Genomic DNA, 20,446 nt, shown 5'->3' on the forward strand with positions numbered 1-20,446 from the left:
AGATCTGAGGTAACCTATGGTACATCATTTGATTTGAAAATGTATAATTAAGCGCGGTCGAACGTGGTATTTGAGTTTTAGTTGCTTCTGTAAACTTCAAGCAAGACATCAGGGGTTGTCTCATAAATGTCAAACCAGGAGACATAATATAGGTCAACATAAAAATAGACGGCCATGTGAAGTTTAAAACACAATATTGTGTTTAAAAGATCGTAGTTTTAAATGTAACGTTGACTTTTAAATATCTGCATTCGACACGAGATTTTCCTATAAACAATTTTAGATTAAATGAAAGACAACAATACTCTTACAAGATTACTGTCTCGATATATATAGACAAATATTGGCGCTGTTAAATCTGTTTTGGGAGATTTCAATTGTTCCCCCATTATATCTCGAGCAATGGCAAAGAAAACAATGCTTTCAAAAAACGTCAGTAAGTATTAGCGTTAATTACCTCAGTTTTTGTTGGGGTTCGTGTTACTCAATTAAGTTTTGTATATTATGTTTAGTGTACTTTTATTTGTCGTTTGGTCATTTTCCTTTTTTTACAGGTGTTGTCTCTTCTTTTTTTTCGACCTACGAGTTTTAATGACTCTCTGGTATCTTTCGCCTCTCTCTTAAAATAGATACATGAAAATACAATTTCAACCAACACTGTTCCAAAGACAGCTCGCTTATCAGTTTGAGTTATAGGCCAATTACCCTGATTGTTTTCATACGTTGACCATGCATTTAAAAAAAAGTTGCGAAGTCTTTCAAAAGATTCGCCGTTCAACAACTAAATGAGTGTTGTATGTGAATCTATCAAGATTTTGGTGTTTTCTTATTATAATGACCAAAAAGATAGCATTAAACTGCAATGTTGGTAGACATTGACTTATTTCAGGTATTATCGTAACAACAAACAAACCCATTGTAAACCAATATAAAATATATATGATTACTGATTTTCTTGAACGCTAAACTTCACCAAAAAACATCTGATTAACGATGCTGTATCAACCCCTCTTCACCAACAAATAATAGCGTTCCAGTAGCGTATATTACTGTTGACTTTTAATATTATATTTTGATCTCATGATAATGTATAAAATCATTACGCTGTTAAAAGCATTTAAATTATAAAAAATCAAAATTACAGTACCTTTAGGGTTTATCTACTTTCTGATTTTTTTACCTTTTAGTTAAAAATTGGAAAGTTGGTTATACCTCTAAAAGGCTCAATTTTCTATGTTAAACTTTTACGATTTACAGATCGCAAGTAAACATGGCATTTAGAAATAGAAATAGAACATGCTTAATAAATATCAGAATTCCACGTCCTTGACTGAGGTATCTTCATTGTTGTTCTGTGTAAAAAGAACATGCTTGGAATGTTGGTCTGACACTAAATGAGCCAGTAACTAATTACAAAATTCTTTTGTGACTTCATGTGATATCAAGTGAAACAGTAAAAAACACTGACTAGTAGATTTTGGGAAGAAATCATCTGTATCACTGGCTTTATAACAGAATTGAAGAAAGTTTACTTTTGTGTTTAGTCAAAGGTAAACTGTAGAAAATAAAAGCAGATGTTCGACTTTTACCTTTTGATATTGTCTCCTTTCATCCAAAGCCAACAATAAAAAAATGTAATTTTGATGAATTTTTATCCTCTTTTAATCTCGGAGGAGAAACTTTATATTTGATGTTTGTTCTGGAAACAAACTTGTTATGCCAGAACAAGTTTATTTATTTCTCGAAAATCTTTAATGTAAGGTTCGAAGATATAACACTTAAGAATTACGACAAAGGCGATACATTTCTTTGATAAAATATGTAACTCATTACTAATTATTAATTACTGAGTTGTATATATTGTCTTTAAATACAAAAGATTTATATCTCTTTTTATTTATATGCAATCATTTATGAATGAGACCTATGTAGTGAATGTATTGCGTAAAGGACATATTGCAGTATGAAAATAATTTCAAAAGTAGTGCAAATCGACTATTTGTGAATTGATATTCCCGCATTCGTTGGTATATAAAATGTTCTTTAATTGAATAATTCAACAGGGTCGAAATTCACCATTAAACGTGAAAAACAGATAATACATACACTTATGGTTTTGTTTCATAATTTTGATTAACATTACAGTCACAGATTGGAAAGAAATGGTCATTTGCAAGTGATTACTTGAATTTCATATTTCAAACCTTATGTAAATGCATGTGTATAAAGATGTAAATAATCCACGGCTTATTATTGTAATTGCATTCAAAGAGATTCGCTGCTTACATGGAATTTTCGTGAGTATCAATTTTCGTGATTAGAGGAAAACTTGCATTTTCGTGGTTATTTGATTTCGTGATTTTACAAATCGCTGCATACATATCCTATAGAAAATGTGTAATTCGTTGAACATTTGAATTCGGGATTCACCAGTAACTACGAAAACCACGAACATTGGCATCCAAGAATAATAATGATTCCACAGTAGTTTGAGATTTTACATGATATTTTGGTAGACTTTTCTTGAATGAAAATGTACTCGATTACTATGGATATGTTCTAGCTGTCATGACTGCAACAATTTGATATTAGCTCATTGTATCTCGAAAGGTCATACATTACTTAAAATGTAACTAATTTAAAGGTGTGTGTTCATTTGACTTGAACATTATTTTGTATATGTTTTTTCAATGTCTATAGCGTTTCTTTTTCTAGTTGTCTTATCTATCTCTCGTCCTTAAGACTATCCGTTACTTTGATTGGTTACCAACAATCGCTTGCCATTCAAAAAATAACAATCATATCGAAATGAAATGTTACATTCAGAATAACACGTGCTTTCACCGAAAAGTGCTCACATAAATAAAATACAATTTGACAAAACAGTGATTTTAAGAAGTTAATGCTTCATCAAGTCATTTGATAGTGGTGTACAAGTGTTGATATTTCACACATTTTTAGAATAAAGTGCTTCCCCAGCGCTTCATACAAAACGTACTTCGTTCAAAATTTTACACCCTAATAATTTTGTTTTAAAAAGAATCTAATATTTAAAAAAAAAAAGAATCCTTACTTTCTGAAATAAAATCGTAAAATATATTCTAAATCTACTTCCACAAAACAAATTAATATCATATTGTACGTGCAAGGATGTGTATCAATTTTACATTATGCTTTGTATTATATAGATGCATAGTTGTATGTTATGTAGAGGTAATGATTTATTATTTATTCGAATACAACACAAAGTTCGGCTGTTGATTAGTTCCAGTATATATATATTTTTTTAAATTTACATTGTAGTGAAAACAAATTTGACTTAAGTTTTGTATAATCTCTGATTTTGGCAAGAACATCAATACACAAATCATAGTTAGACTAATAGAGAGGAAAGTTGATTTTTGTGGATAACATTTCTAAATAATTTGATAAACATTGGGTTCACAGCGGTCAGTGAAAGACAATTAACTTCAACTTTTACATTTATTGACAGTCAATTGGAATACTAATTGTTTTCTTGTGATTGAAATGTCAAATATCATGTTTCCAATCAGACATATTTGACAAAAACCTGCCTATTTTGTAGAAAAATACCGTCCCAAATAACCCGAAGACTAGAGTTAATTGTTCTCAAATTTCACATGTCATTTAAAAAAAAATACATTTTACACCCTTAGGCAGTAAATCAGAGCTGGCTTCCGGTAAGTTCTGCAGTAAATGACTGATCGAATTTATATTGATCGAACTTTATAAAAAAGCAATCTTTTTCGATGTATCTTTTTGGAAAAGTTAATACCTCCCCAAGGACTATAATTTTACTTGTATAACTAGGTTTATGACAAGAACATTAAATTTTCCTACCATAAACAGACATTATTTTTGTGAAAGAACGCAGACACTATAAAATCAAACACTAACAGTCTACCGCATCAAAACATAAATAAAGTTTATCATCATTTTCATTTCCCGAACGAACTGGTATTGGTTGTCTCAAAGGAGCGAAATATGTGTTTAAGTGATTCATTACCTAAGTTAGCCCCAGTTAGTTACGGTTAACCTTGTATGCCATCTTGAAAATACTGCACGTCAATTTTTATTGTAACTTCATTCAATTAGAGGAGCATGTCTTTTGGGATAAGAGAAAACTTTTCAAGGAAAAACTTTAATTGTGTGCTCATTTGGTTATACTTATTAATGTTTTTCCAGTTTATTCTAGTAACATCGAGGTCATTCAATCAATCTTTTTTGGACCATACACACCCATCATCATGTTCAATGTAAAAACTTCATATACAGGTCTTTTCAACCAAGAGATAGAAATTATTCAACTGTTTTGTAATTGCCAACCGCTCTATGGTACATTAAGGTTGAATGTCATAATTCAAAATGAGTCATAATTGTTTTTCCTATCGGCAAATACGATATACCAACAAATACCACTGAATTACAGACTCCTGACTTGGGTCAGGCACACCAAAATGGGAATGACCATGTTTGAGATAGCGTTACCCTGTGATAGTCATGTGACAGCATTACACAACATAATAACACGTTTTATACTGCAACTATTTTATTTTCTTAACATACATGTAGTAGCATAGCTTTATTTTGTATAATGTCAATTTCATCATGGAACACTTTCTCCACAATCAGGGGTCCATTAAGGGATGAAAATAAGTTTGACATTTGTGTTACGATTTAAAAAGCTGTTAATTTATTAATATAAGTTGCAGTATAATAACAATATTAGGTCAATGTCATAAAAATATAAACTTTTTTGTACTCGGCGTTAAACTGGGGAAGGGCTTGGTAGAACATCGCCTTTCCCCAGTTTCTCAGCCTCATACAAAAATGTTTATATTTTCCTGACATTGACCTAATATGGTTTATGCACAAGTCAGTTAGAAAAAGTTTGACAAGTCAGATTTTCATGAAGAAAGTAAAAAGATTTTTCAATCGAAAACTTATTTAGGAGAAAACAATGATAATCGAGCAGCCTTAAACTTTGTGTGTGTGTAAAACTCGGAGAAAATCCACAATTCATAATAACACAACATTAAATGGAGAATAATTGTTATAGTATATGTAGACAAGATTATATAGATACATTTGTTTAATCTAATAACTGATTCGATAATGTTTTTATTAAGAGTGCCACAACTGATGCTTAACTCGACAGTTATACACGTGACATAAATCCGAAACTAAACTTTATATTCTTTTTACCAAAAACCTTAACGAAAAGATCCGTCTATGTCGCAAGGGTAGCTAGTGTGTCAAAAGTTAACAATGCTTGTTGTTGCTATTGATTGACGGAAATACGAAATATGTTACGGTCAATAAAACTTATATTTATCATGTTTATATTACAAACTCAGAATTATGGCTAATAGAACATTAAATGAAAAAAGGCTATATTTACATACTCTTGGCTAACAAAATGATCAGTTATAATCAGGCATTTGAGGCACCGGTTTTCAGCAAAGTTAACTATTTAACTTATTATCAAATTAGGGTTCGCATAATCCATTCATTTACGTTGAAGAAATTATGTATGCATATGGGTCGATTGTTTTGTTTTAAAGCTTATCCTTTTCAGCTGTTAAATATATTTCTAGAATGAATACTAGCAGAAAATAGAATCTTTTGCAAACAATAATTGCCAGCCAATATGTAATTCATCATCAGTTTTCAGCCTTCAATTATGTGCAGTAGCGTCTGGATGGCATATTGGGAAGAAAATATCTTTGATTCATAAATTCAATATTATGTAAAGAAAAAATTAAAAGAAAGGGTCACTACAGATCACTGAAAATATGTTTTAGAAATATGTTTCTGTGATGGTAGAAGTATTTGAATTTTTAATTGTTTACCCGTTGCTTTATTTCTTATTGTTTAGCAAACAGCCACAGAAAAGGAAAAAGTGAAATACATATAACCAACAAACAATTCAACAATCAAATTATGTGTGTACATAAAATCAATATTCTATTAACTTGAAGGAGAAATACAATTGTGACCATACCTCGCAGAGGGGAAGGTATTATATACAGAAGAAACGAAACACTGTTATAGTAGTGTAATCGAGACCTAATAAATCAATTTCTGATATAGAATGAGTAAAGATATAACTTATGATAATAATGTGTTAAGAGATAAAATTCTAAAACTTTTATTTCTTTATGCAGCGCACATACATTATGTATGATTTTACAAAAAAGTAATACACAATTGAGAGTTAAACATAATGATAATATAGCCTTGAGTGCACTTGATTCGATTATTGAATACAACTTTGCGCTATTATGTAAAATAGAACACACCCGCGAAATCGCGGGCATATACAGCTTGTGAACTGTTGTGAGATGATTTTTTATAAAATATATTATATATGGAGAATTACATAATAGGTATCAAAAGCCCTCTCCCCTTTTCCAAATTCCGATATTTGTTTTCAATTTTGTTTAATTCAACTACTTTCATGTTTCTAGCACCAGAAGACAATTATTCTTCTCCTTTGCTAAAATGCATCTTTTGGTAAAAGTCAAATTAAATTAAAAATTTGCACCGCTTCTGCCAATGGTAGGATATGAATCTTGTATAAATGACTAAGATCGACTAATGCTAATTTAAGGGGTGGTCGGAGGGGTCCTGATCCCTAAATCCCGGGCGTAAAAAGATGAAATCCCGAGATGCAGAATTTAAAGAAATTCATATCCCGAAATTCCGACACTTAGTTACTATAGTGCCGATGTGGCATCCGTGTACTTTGGACACATTCTTGTTTCCACATGTTTTACTTATTTGAATATATATATGTGTTACTGGTATGACCCCTTAAATAGTAAACATTTCAAAGAAAACAGTAGACAGAATACAGAGAGTTTATAAATATTAAATAGTATAATCGTGGCTTACATGTTGATAAACGCGAAAAATAATTGTCCCCTCTAAGGAGGTAAAATAGTTGTGGTTCTTGCGATCTAAACACCATGATATGGAGAACGCCCTGATTGGCTTATTTATTTTTCATTTTTGTTATCTATCATAATTACGATTGGTTGTACATGTTTCAAACCGGTAGTCTTATATATGACTAAAAGTCAGTTTGATGACGGAATCAATATCCGGACTCCTTTTTTGTCGTTTTTCTCTTAAGATAACTCAATCTGAATAATCATAAGAATGGATGACAATTGCGACTCTGCATGTTACCGTTAGAACACAGAGGCATGATGATTAATTTATCGTTGAAAGAAGAGAAGCGACCACAAAATGAGGTCTTCTCGTTTAAAAGTATAGATATGAATTGTTATGTTGAACATAAAATAAACTATTCAGTAATTACATTCAGCATTACGATTGTAATAAAGCTTAACTTTAAAAAAAAGCGAATAATGAGAAGATCACGTGTATTATCGATAATTGTTCATGTCCGATGTCACATGCCAAAGTCGACAGTATCTAATTTCCTGAACTAATAACGAACTGCCACAACTCTTTTTCGTCGATAAACATTCAATTCACTTTTACAATTGTCTTCGCACACACGCAGGGAAATTAATTTTACGTTTTACAGAAGTAAAAAGGTCATTAAATAGCACTTTCTGGAATAGTTAGATAAAAGGGCATTGGTTATTACAAAAATTAATGTTGATTTCCTCAAGGATCTTAATCTTTATAATCTAAATTTAAACCGTACTGAATAAACTGAGTCCAATGAAAGAAGACTTCTGCTGCTTGCACACCATGCAGCAACAAAATGCAGGATTTTTGCCCATCTCCTTTAAATCTAAATAGACGACCGCATTTCTTTTCAAATAATTTAGTGTCAAACTTCAGTGTCAATTTTACAGTTATAAATTCGTTGATAATTTCATTATTTTATTTAAAATAGGTCTCATTGGCAGATATTGTATTGAAGGATGCACATAATTATATTAAAGGGTAATAAAGATGTAACTTATTGTGTTGTTTTAAGTACTATAATTGGTGTAAGGTGATTAACCGTCATTGAAATACTTGCACCAAACTTGAAGCAACAGTTTTATGTTTGAAAAACACGCGTGATGCAAAATTTTGATAGATAACTAAATGTTGTGCATTAACTAATAAGACTTCTTCTATTAGCAGTTTTTGAAAAGGACAATTTGAATTTGAAATTCGGTCAAATGATAATTCTACTAAAGAGAACACTTTTACAGTGAATCATGTGAGATCTAAAGCAATCATTGTCATTCAAAGTATTTAAATGATTTTAAAAGCTTGAAGTTTGGCTAGCCGCAAAACCTTTTTTTTTTATTAAAATGTCTGACAAGTAATGATTATGGCAGTTATTATCTTATAGTTCGTTTCTGTGTGTGTTGTATGGTCGTGGTTTTTTTTGTTGCACTTCAGTGTTTTTGTTGTTTTGTTGTTTTCCTCTTATAGTTGACGTGTTTGCCTCAGTTTTAGTTTGTAACCCGGATTTGTTTTCTGTCAATCGATATATGAACAGCGGTATACTTCTGTTGCCTTTATTTAAGACATATACACCAAAAGTCCCCCAAGATACCATGTTTATAGTATCTCAGTCGACGTTCATATTAAATTCATCAGGGCGATGAAATCAAACCGTTGGAAAGCAAAATTAAATTCGAAGTTGAAAAGCATTTGAAACCAAAAGTTCAGGCTAAAGTCTTATTGTAGACAGACCATAGTGTTTTTTTTTTTTTATTGAATACAATATTTTACGAAAAGTTAATTCATTGAAGATGACCGCATCTATAACCGATTAGTAGTTTTACAACGTTCTAAATATTTGACTGGTGATACACGCGGGGTGTAAGTTTTCCACCAATCGATTGTGAAAGGTCATCAACGATACCGGGTTTTTAGTGGTTGCAAAATAGACTGACCTTCTAGAAATAGTAAAACAACAAAATTACCGAACTCTGCGGAAAGCAAATGGCAAAAAAAGACTGAGCAGTCCTTCTATAAAAAGTAAAGCAACAAACTTACAGAACTCTGAGGAAAGCCCCTAAGCAAATGTCAAAATAGACTGACGAGCAGTCCTTCTATAAAATGTAAAACCACAAACTTACCAAACTCTGAGGAAAGACCATTAGCAAATGGCAAAATCAAAAGCTCAAACACAGCAACCGAATTGATAACAAAATATAGATTATATAAAAGACTCACCAATTGCATTAATATAATTAAAATAATTAAAAAGCCAAATTTGTAACGAAGTAGTAAAGTATAAGAATGTATATGAAAAATAAGATAAATAAAGGCAACAACAGTGTCATATTTATAAAATTTTGTCAAAATCCTTCTATTGTATTAAAATCCTCCTAAAACTTTACTGTGTTGTATTCATTTAAATCTTGTTGTTTCACATTAACCTCCATGTACCTATGTTGAACAATCAACTATATTCTATTTTTAAACGCGATTTCATACTACATTTTCTCAATGTTGTTTTGTCTAATAGAATGGGTTCTAATAAAAGCACGAAAACCTTTGTTTCACGTCATTTAATGGAAATATATCGCCAACACCTTCCTGAATTGATTAAAACCCGTTATCTTAATAAGAAATCAGTGCAATTTATTATTTTTGTAGCATTGGCAACATTTCTGAGACAATTGTTTTGACATTTCGGACGTAAAGTGCATTGTTATTGCATTTATTAAATTTATTAAGATCGTGCCATTGACTTCAACCAAGATGTTGTAACTGTTGTCATTTAGCGCTTCAAATCTTACATCTTGAGATTAAAATAAGGTAAATGAGGAAGGAGGTTTCAAATAAACAATTTTGTTCTAATGAAACACATTGACAAAGAATCAAATAAAATCAAAAGCAATTGTTGTCATTCAAAAAGATTTAACAGTGTTTTAACCTATCATAAGAAGTCCTCTAAGATAACATGTTAATAGTTTGATAATCACAGTTCTCCCGTTTCATTTATACACATAAAGAGTAAAATAACAAAAATACACAACTCTGAGGAAAATTGAAATCGGAAATTCCGTAATCAAATGGCAAAATCAAAAGCTCAAACACATCAAACGAATGGATAATAATTGTCAAATTCATAATTTGGTACAGGCTTATTTCAATATAGAAAATTGTGGATTAAAATTAAACAGTCATTATCCGTGTTAAAGGTCGTATCTTGACCTATAATGGTTTACTTTTATAAATTGTTATTTGGATGAAGAGTTGTCTCATTGGCACTCATACCACATCTTCCTAGATCTATCAGAGGCGCTGAAGACAAAATTAAAAACGAGGATTGGAACCATTAAAAACAAAAACAAAAAATTAGATAAAGACCACCTTGGAATGGCGTAGAAAAGCTAATAGTGTTTTGAATAAATTTAACATGTTATGTACAGTTAATTAAGATATCTGAATGCAACTATAGCGTTTCATATAATTTCACCGAATAACTGAATATTTGACGGGTAATACACTCTGGGACTAGATCTAAAAACAGGGATTTGGACTCAGTCGTAATAAAAAGTCATCATAAATACTTGGCTAATAATTCAAGTAAGCCAGACAGGCACGCATGTCATCTACACAAACGATTCAACAGTGACACTCGAACCATAGCAATTACAAGGCCAGTTTTATTACAAAGTTATAAAGTAGAGACAACTAAACCTAAGTGTCATAGCTTTTCAAATTTTTTTCAAGCAGCAAATGAGCTCGACTCCAATATTAAAATACTAGGATTGTGAGTTGTTCTACCGGAGGTCGGTAGTTCTCTCCAGACACTCTTTTTCCCTCCAACAATTAGGTTTCCTCCAACAAGTATCGCTTACTGCCACGGTAATAATGCCGAAAGTTGCGTTAAACCATATCAATTTAACAACAAACAAATCAAGCAAGTAATCAAGCAAGGTCTTCTATAATTATTGTTCTGTTTTAATTGAATTGTTTGTGTATCAAATTTACTTTCATATGCTTATAGAATCGTATTCAAAACAGTGTGGCTGTGGCCATTAATTGAAGTCCTTAATTCATCCAATGACTGGGACAGATTATGTGAACCTCTGTCTGTAACGACACTGCTCACTACTAACTTATCATATAATTTAAACTGTAGGGTCACCACAGGTTCTTAAACGCCTCTAATAATGAAATAATCCGAAAAATTAACCAGGAATAACCTTTATGTTTTGAGTTATATTATTTATATAAATCATATAACATCGTCTTATTCATGATTAATTTTTCGAATTACTTTATTTAGGTATTGAGAACCTTTGGTAACCCCACAGTTAAACAAGTACATAGTGAGCAGTGGTCGTTACAGACAAAAGTTCATATAATCTGTCCCAGTCAATGGGATAATTTAGGACGTCAATCAATGACCACAGCCACACTGTTTTGCATATGATTCTATTTTGAGCAATCAACTATTCTCAAACGCGATTTCATGCTACATTTTGTCAATGTTGTTTGTGCTAATTGCATGGGTTCTAAAAGAAGCACGGAAACTTTTGTTTAACTTCATTGAACTAAAAACTATCGCCAACACAATCCAGAATTGATTAAGAACGTTATCTTAATTAAAAATCAGTGCAGCTTACTATTTATGGTGCATCGGTAATATTTATGAGAGAATTATTTTGACAATTCGGACGTGCAAATACATGGTTATGGTAAAAACTTATTAAAGTTATTAAAATCGAGTCATTGACTTCTGCCAAGATGTTATAACTGCTGTCATTTAGTGTTGTAAATCTAACATCTTCGTATAAGATTAAGGTAAATGCGTAGGGAGGTTGCAAATAAACAATTTAGACCTATTAGATGTTACCATAAATTATTTTCCCATTTCTGTAAGAATTTGCTTACAGCTATAATTATAAACTACTCCGAATGATGACAATATTCATCTATTTACTTGATTAAACAAATCATTGTTGTCTTTAAGGATGACGTGACTATATTCTTCAAAGTTAAATACGCATTTGAAAGTTGAACTTTGAAAAATATACCAACAAACTAAAATAAATGGTTATAATTCCTTCTATTCGGATTCATACTTAGCCTAAGAGCTGCTTTGCAATAGAAACTATAACAAAAACACATTAAGAAGTGGTTATTAGTAGCAATTATACTACAAATATACAAATTTTGTGCAACGAACCTAAAACTACTGATCTTTACTTTATCTTCTTTAATAATACTATCATGATTGGAATCAGTTACAAAGGCATCAATCAGTTTTAATAAGAAAAACATGAGTTTGTTAGAGCATCCATTGAAAAATGAATTGTAAGCAGGGGTCTATGAGCGGAATCCTCTTATATACGTGGAACAGGATCTGCTTAACTTCCGGAGCACCTATGGTCTCCGCAAATTTTAGAGGGTTCGGTTTTTGCTCAGTCTTTTGTTTTCTATGTTGTGTTTTGTGAACTGGTTTTTGTCTGTTTGTCTTCATATGTTTTGTCATGGCGTTGTCAGTTTATTTTCGACCAATGAGTTATCTCATCTTATCTGTTAACGATGTCGAAGGCTTATCATAGGAAATAAAAAAAATCTTCAACAATAGCTTTATGTTGGTATAAAAATGATGGAAAAAGCAAAAAAGTGTGAAACAATTATACAACAATTTTGTCGACCTATTCTACCTTGGCCAATATACATCTCGTTATAAGTATGTAACGACCATACTAATGAAGATAAGATGGATACATCGACAGATAACGAAGCAAAAGATGCTAGTACAGATATCTGACATTTCGATAGTACAGTTAGTTGTTATTGTTCTCCGAAATGTGTGTTAGGTATTGTCTTTCGGGGCAAACTGGTACTAAATGTCTATCAAGGCCTTGATGAACTATGCGGCTGGGAAAATGCTGTATGGCAGTACACAAGATCGTTTCCGATAACACACATGGCTACCTGGTTATAAATGCCACTCCTAGGTTAGTTCTGGGTTGATATTGGGATGTGAAAACACAATGACTGAATAGTAGATGGTTATAGATAAAGCCCTTAAATCGTTTTAATAGTGACCAGAGTAGTTGCCTTGTTTCTACGATTTACTTGCCCTTATGCTATGTAAGACATAACAAAAAAGGCTTTTGATTTTTGTCATATTATTCGTTATGCTGATGACTCATAAATGTGTTCGACATACTTTCTTTTCATTGGGAACTAAAAAAAAAGACGATACATTGATTATAAACAAATATTCAGGTCAAAATCAAAGAAACTGTATTGGGTCTGTTCTCGTGCGCACTATCGTTACACACATTAAAATTTCACATGGTTTTAAGTCTTGCTTACGTTGCGTTCTCTGTCACACGGGACGATAAACATACAAGTATGTATGATTTGTAAATCATGATGTGTCATCGTGTATTTTTATGTGGATATTTTTATAGTAAGCACCCCTATGGTTTCTTTTATACTACTACATGTAGTACATAAAAGGACGAAAACGGGTGAATTTAATGTAAACAATTTACTTGATTATTTTTCCTGACGGTGGGGTCTGGATTACTTATGGGGCGGGCGGTCTTCCTTTCAATCTTCAATTCTCTATTCTCTATGTATATGTAAGCATCCCATTATTTAAATTATTTTTCTTTTCTTACCATTATTTTTTTTATAAACACTCTTGCACTGTGTATAGATGTTCTAAAGAGTGCATTGATTTTTGTTATTCGAAAGCAGTATTTCCAAGACAAAACACCACTCCTAAAGACCATATATAATAACAAAGAAAACGTCTTTTCATCTGCCTCAATATTTAATTTTCTTCTTGTATTTGTATTGGTTCACGAGGGAATTATGTGTCGATTTTGCACAATTGGATGGTGGTTAAGTTCGGAAGCTGTTATTTCCCACAAGACATTTTATAGAAATTATTTTTTACTAGAGCTAAAGTCTAAACCCTAACTTCGATTATATAATTTTGCATTCATTTCTTTATTTACATTTGTGCAATTTATTCAACATAATGCCAAATAAACGGGTTTTTGTACAAACAGCTGCTCTTTGTGGTGAAGGGGATTAAATAGTAGTTTAAAGAACGATAATTACTAATTTTAAATTTATATACAATGCCCTTTCCGGAGTGCAAAGAAAGTGAAAAATTCTACGTGTAAATGGTGCATTCTGTTTTTAAGACGCATAACAAAGCTTTCTAGGTCAACCAATTCACAAGCAAAGGACGAATCGGTATCTATTTTAATATTTGTTAAGTTTTTAAAAAAATCATATGATATAATTGGAAAAACGAAATTGAAATCAGTGTAAATCAAATTACCATCCCTTAAAATCGAAGAAATATTTTCAAGCATAGTGATCCTAGTGCAAAATTGTATTAGTGACGTAACATTCATACAAGTAAAAGATTATTTCACAATGTTTTAGAAAAGTAAAAAACTATAGTGGAAAATGATATTTGACACAATATATCCCTTTTTAAACTCGTACATACGATAAATCAATTGTCAGTTAAATTTTTGCTAAAATTTCTTGACATTATTATGCGCAATGATTTACTAAATCTTATAAAAAAATATAACTAAATTTCACTAACATTTTTTTGCACACTTAACTGTTTGGTTTGGTTTGACTATCCGTTCCAATGGTAAAATTCGCCTTGTAGACAGACTGTGGTTCAACACTAGATTCACGATTTAAATGATACATTCATAAAAACTTGAACTTGCTGTTTAAAAAAACAGTAAAACATTTACATTTGTACGTTCATCCCTGGATTTCAGCGTAGAACCATCGAGTTTCGACAGGACAACTGACAAACCTGGTCGATTCAGATTGAAGTCGAACACCTGCCTAGCGTGTGGTTTCGAACCCTGAAACTCATGGTTGACAGTAAAGTGATACAGCAGAAGACGTCTAAAACTAACGAACACAAAAAGCCCAATCAGAACATACAGCAGCAAAGCATAGTAAAAAGTAAAATACGACAAAGAAGGTTGTTCAGTATTTTTACCCCCCTCCCCCCCAACAAAACAGCCTGAAAATATTTATATATATGTGAAATTTTAGAGAGGAAATGATCCAAAAAATCTTTTATAACAAAGTGTGATCACAACAACATGCAGAACCTTTAATAGCATGCATTGTTTTAGTAAATTTTTCTATCTTTCTCTGATATATTTTGCCACTCTCCTGTTGTTGAGTTTACTGGAAATTACGATTAAACAATATGCATAACCTTCTATAGCATGTTTGGTGGCCTTATAGTGTTTTGGGCTATTTGGTCAGCTGGTTGTTTTCTCTTTGATAAATTCCATATTTCCATTCTCAATTTTAGTTTTAGTTTCTTTTTTAGTTAATAACGATAAAAACAATTTGCAAAACGTCCAATAAAAATTGTTTAGTTTTAGTATCTTTTTTATTGCGTGTTAATGAAACAACAATAAAACAATATGCATAACCTTCTATTACATTGTTTAGTTTTGGTATCTTTTTAGTAGCATGTTACAGAAATAACGATAAAAACAATATGCAAAACATCCAATAACATGCAGAGTTTTCAGTATCTTTTTAAGGTGCGTGTTTCTAGAATGTCTAACATTTTGATATTGTCAAACTTTTCCAAATGAACACCATAAAAGTAGGTTAATAAATGTCTCTTCACACCTCCATTGGATTTCAATCAACGTTTAACAATTGAAGATATCTTCACTATAGTTGTACGACATGCGATTAGTTTCGGAGAGAAAATGTGTTGGTAACAGTCGATTAGGAACCCAGTCACACAGAACATGTCAAATTAGGGAAACATTATCAGAAAAAATATATAATAAATTACCATATTATTGAGTTTGTCATTTAGGAATGAACACTTGTAATAATTAACATCTCCCGAGATCTATTTCAAGGCTATTTATTGATTTCTTTGGAAAGATTGGTGATCGGCTGCTAATCATTCTGTGATGGGGGAGTGTAAGGTCATACAACGATCTTAACTTGTCAGTGGATATGAAATATTGTTATCGTATACAAATATAGAAGTGTTGAAAGTGAAATTACATTGTAGACATGTTGCAATGATATGTTATTTGTGTATATAGCACTATTAATATATTTTAACTACGAGAAAAAGTAAAAACAAGACGTATCTTATTTATGGCGCAGCGATTCGGAAACTGCATAGTGATACCTTTAATAGTGGCATGTTTTGTGCAACAGTCTGTACGAAGTCTTTAGCATTTGCACTTACTGCACATAATTTGATAATTTCTCTAGACAACAGTTGTATTATTATGCTAATCAAGTGATTATTTATATTCAATAATCTTTTAAGCTAATTCCGTCTCTTAGTACAAATGCCTGCATGAAAATAAACCTCTATTTGCAAAGAGTCTTTATCTTTCCTTAAACTTATATAACCTTTGGAGAAACAGCAAGCATTCCAACACAAGCTAATCAAATATACTAATAATGAAATTTTCTGCTTTCAAATTGTATCAATTTCTTTTGGAGAAGGATAAAAGTGTCGCCATCTTATCTTTATATTTAAACGCGGAGTGCACGCAAAACATATGAAAGACAGATTGAAGTCCATGTATTTTGTTGTGTAAATAGTTCAGTAAACGATATGTAAATCTCAATAACTTTGCATAGATGGTTGTGTTTATATTTTGTCTCATCTACAGAAATTGTAACTACTACCCCGCTGAACCGATAAATATTTGTAGTTTTAGTTATTTAAAATTGAATATGTCGAAGGTTGACTGTCCCTTCGGTATCTTTCGTCCCTCTTCTACACTCGTTGAGTTGCTTTGTTTTTGAATTTCCAATTAAAAAAAAGTGTTATTGTTTTGTTGATACTTTAAAAAGTGAATATAATTCTTTCATAAAATGTTTAACTTTTGAGCTCGGACTTTCCTTCGAATGAGTGTTTCTGGACGTTTTGATGTTAGTCATTGAACATTGGATAGAGGTATAGGCCAGGGAGGGTTGAGATCTCACATAACATGTTTGGACCCGCCTTTTTTTTTTCTTTCCCGAGTCGGGAAGAACTAGGCTTTATGAGTATTGTGTGTTTTTACATTTTTTTTGTTTCATTTTTATGTGTTGGAGTAGAGTTGTGCGTCCATTTCACTGATCTATTAGTATACATTATTGGTTAGGGGCCAGTCTAAACCCGGAATTTCTGGATGCGTTGAAGACCAATTGGTGCACTGTCCTCAGTTATTTGTTTGGATTGTTGTTGCCTCTTTGACACGTTCCCCGTTTCCATTCTCACTTTTAAGAACTGGTTTGGAATGCATCCACAAATTAGTATCCTTTATCATCAGATTAATGGCAACGTCTTTCAATCAATCGAGGTGTTTTTAATTGTCATGTGATAAACTGATTCTTTAGATTATAAGTAAATAACCTTCCTTATAATAGGTCCCTACAAAAATAGAAGAACACATCAAACCATGATTTAAATTTTAGTTTCTTGTGTACAATTTGGAAATTAGTATGGCGTTCATTATCACTGAACTAGTATATATTTTTAAGGGGCCAGCTGATGGACGCCTCCGGGTGCGGGAATTTCTCGCTACATTGAAGACCTGTTGGTGACCTTCTGCTGTTGTGTTTTTTTATTTTGGTCGGGTTGTTGTCTCTTTGACACATTCCCCATTTCCATTCTCAATTTTATGAATCTATTATAACAGTACACAGACGAACGGATTGACGTTTCACCTTTATCAACGACTATTCTGCTATTTTTAGTCAAATTAACTCCACAAATTTGATTTATTAAAATACCAGTGACTTATACAAAAGTTTTATTTTGATTCGGTTCACATTTAAACATGAAATTATGCACGCGTAAACGTGAAAAAAAATCTATGTACTTTCACCTCTCATTTACTACAATTATAAATGATACGTCAAAACTAAAGTATATGTTATTTTACTTTACTTTATTCAATTTGTGGAGTTAATTTCTATATATATATAATTCTTATACATATATGACGTCAACACTGTGATTGGCTATTACATTTTATTTTCAGTCTTTTAATGATGTTGTTAATGAGTATGAGATCTGATTCTACAGTAAGAAAGATTTATATTTGTTGGGTACTAAGTACATTATGCCAAAAGATCTATATAAGCTTGTCTCATATTTCCTGTAAACTAATTGGGACGTCATTTGTATTTCCCTAAAAGTAAAACAAATCTATACGGTCATTGACACTCTGATATTTTACTAAAATCAAATTTTACCGGTAGGTCAAACTGTAATTTTTTAACAATTCACTTAAGCATTTCTCATTCTTTCCCATATCTCAAATACTATCCTCGTAACTAAAAAAATACTTATGAGACATTTTCAGACAGAAAAGAAGCAATGAGCAGATGTGTTATCAATTTCATCTAATTTTTCTGTAATTGTGTTTACAATATTAAGGTACAATGTATTCAAAGACCGAGAGTGCATCACTTCTAGTTCTAAATTTAAAGTTATACGCAGTTTCAATCCTTCTAGTGTACACAAATCAGGCGTAGTTTGTCGTTTGAAATGGTATCGTCCAAGAGCCCTTTACACTGTTATCGCTTGCTATGCGGTACAAGTTTTCTTCGTTGTTGTCGGCCATGCGAAGACTTATAATTGATAACAACTGGTCTCTGCTGGAGAGTTGTCACTTTGGAAAGCAAACCACTATTTGTTTTATTTTAATTCCATAGCGATATTTCATTCGGATTCCCTCCGAACTGTCAATTCGAATATTCATTTGAAGTCATGTCTGCACGGGTTACTTACAAAAAGAATTGCGCATCATATAGAAACACCGCACAGCCTTTTTATTGCAGTACATCAATAATAAATGCAATAAAATTATTATATAGAAGGCTTGACATTTCATATCTGTATAACTCTCTATCTAAGGTTTTATAGGATCAATTATATAGTCTCATGTCCTCTCCCCTGAGACAAGTAATTTATATATCCCGTTCTAAAATGTTACTGACCAAGAATTTATTTTCTAGTCACATGCAAATCTAGCGATACTAAAGATAAAGTTACAGTATTAATGCATTCAATTATCAATATTACTTCCCAGATATTATTAAGAAGAAAGTATTGTAATAAGGGTTAATAATAAAATGACAATATTATATTACAACGGAAGGGCAGTAATTCTGTTTTTATTCCATTAATGAGGGTTAATGAAGGATACTTTATTCCATGGGTTCTTCGTTCGGTTTGGTGAATATCAAAAGTAATGGAATTTTATGATGCTTGACAGCGTTGCTAGTTGAGGATCGAATTGAAATATTAAATATAGATTGGAAGCTATTCAGTGCAGTACTAAATAAAGCTTTAGATATTAAATGTATTTTTAGAGCAAATGCAGTTACTGTATTCAGCTAAAACATAAAATGTAGTTTGGAAGTAAATGTTGAAAACTTAAAAAAAAAAAAAATAACAATTAAATATAGTTAAGAAACAAATACAGATATAGACATGAACGTGAACATTATAAATAGTTTGAAGGCAACTGAATTACTATACAAAAACTAAAATATTAAATGTTGTTTTGAAGCAAATGATGTTACAGACAAAATATTCAATATAAAATGCAGTTTTGAAGCAAAACAGAACGCGATAAAAACACTAGACAAACCTAAAACATTAAATGATGTTTTGAAACAAATATGTACTAGAGACCATTTATTACAATATACAATGTATTTAACAACATGAACAAATCAGTGTCATAGTTGTTTTCATTGTGACCAATCGGTTGACAGAGAGGGAGAAAGAGAATTTTCGCAATATAAGCGATAGGGGAGAGATGGGAGAGCATTAGTATGAATCACTAACTTAGTCAAATTACTAATACTTATTATTTTCAGGAGGTCTGTTTGGTGAGGAAGAAGACGAAAGGATACATAACGCATTTAAACACGCTGTATATTGGATAAACCATCAACACGAGTTCTTCCGAGACAACCAACTGGTGTTCGACACTAGAATTTTACAAACTAAGGACCTGTTTAAATCTACTAAAGAAGGTAGGCATAAATTGTAAGAAAGAGCTGCATAAAACGATCTTTCAAAAATAGAATACCACCATCTTGCTGGAACATCAGATTTTGAATATAGCGAAAATGTTGAAAGTGTACAATATAATGAAAATCCCAAAAAATAATAAATCCTACTTCAACTTATAATGATTGGTTGAGAAGTTCAACTAAACTTTACGATAAAAAACGGCTTCAATTATCCTATTTTTAATTCAATAAAATTCAAGCAATACTTGCATATAAATTAAAAATATCTGAGCGAAAACGATACCACATACTCTCTGGTATCTATACTTCTATTTACGAAGCACCCGCGTTCGTCTCTTCTTTGATGGGGCTCAAATTGCCTAATATTTAATCATCTATGTAATTTCGTAGCACATTGCAGAACTGGCCAATCAAATAAACACATTTAACTTAT

The 20,446-nt window shown here is 31.6% G+C and overlaps 1 protein-coding gene across 1 annotated transcript in view; it reads left to right on the forward strand.

The window, feature by feature from the left end:
• Positions 1-20,446, forward strand: part of LOC134687097 (glutamate receptor ionotropic, kainate 2-like) — a 76,761-nt gene that overhangs the window by 28,930 nt on the left and 27,385 nt on the right. Inside the window, exon 2 of the mRNA XM_063547081.1 lies at positions 19,855-20,013. Coding sequence (XP_063403151.1) covers positions 19,855-20,013 — 159 coding nt within the window. The remainder of the gene's footprint in view (positions 1-19,854; positions 20,014-20,446) is intronic.

Source organism: Mytilus trossulus, chromosome 10 (assembly GCF_036588685.1).
Source record: "Mytilus trossulus isolate FHL-02 chromosome 10, PNRI_Mtr1.1.1.hap1, whole genome shotgun sequence".
In the NCBI taxonomy this organism is placed as follows: Eukaryota; Metazoa; Mollusca; class Bivalvia; order Mytilida; family Mytilidae; genus Mytilus; species Mytilus trossulus.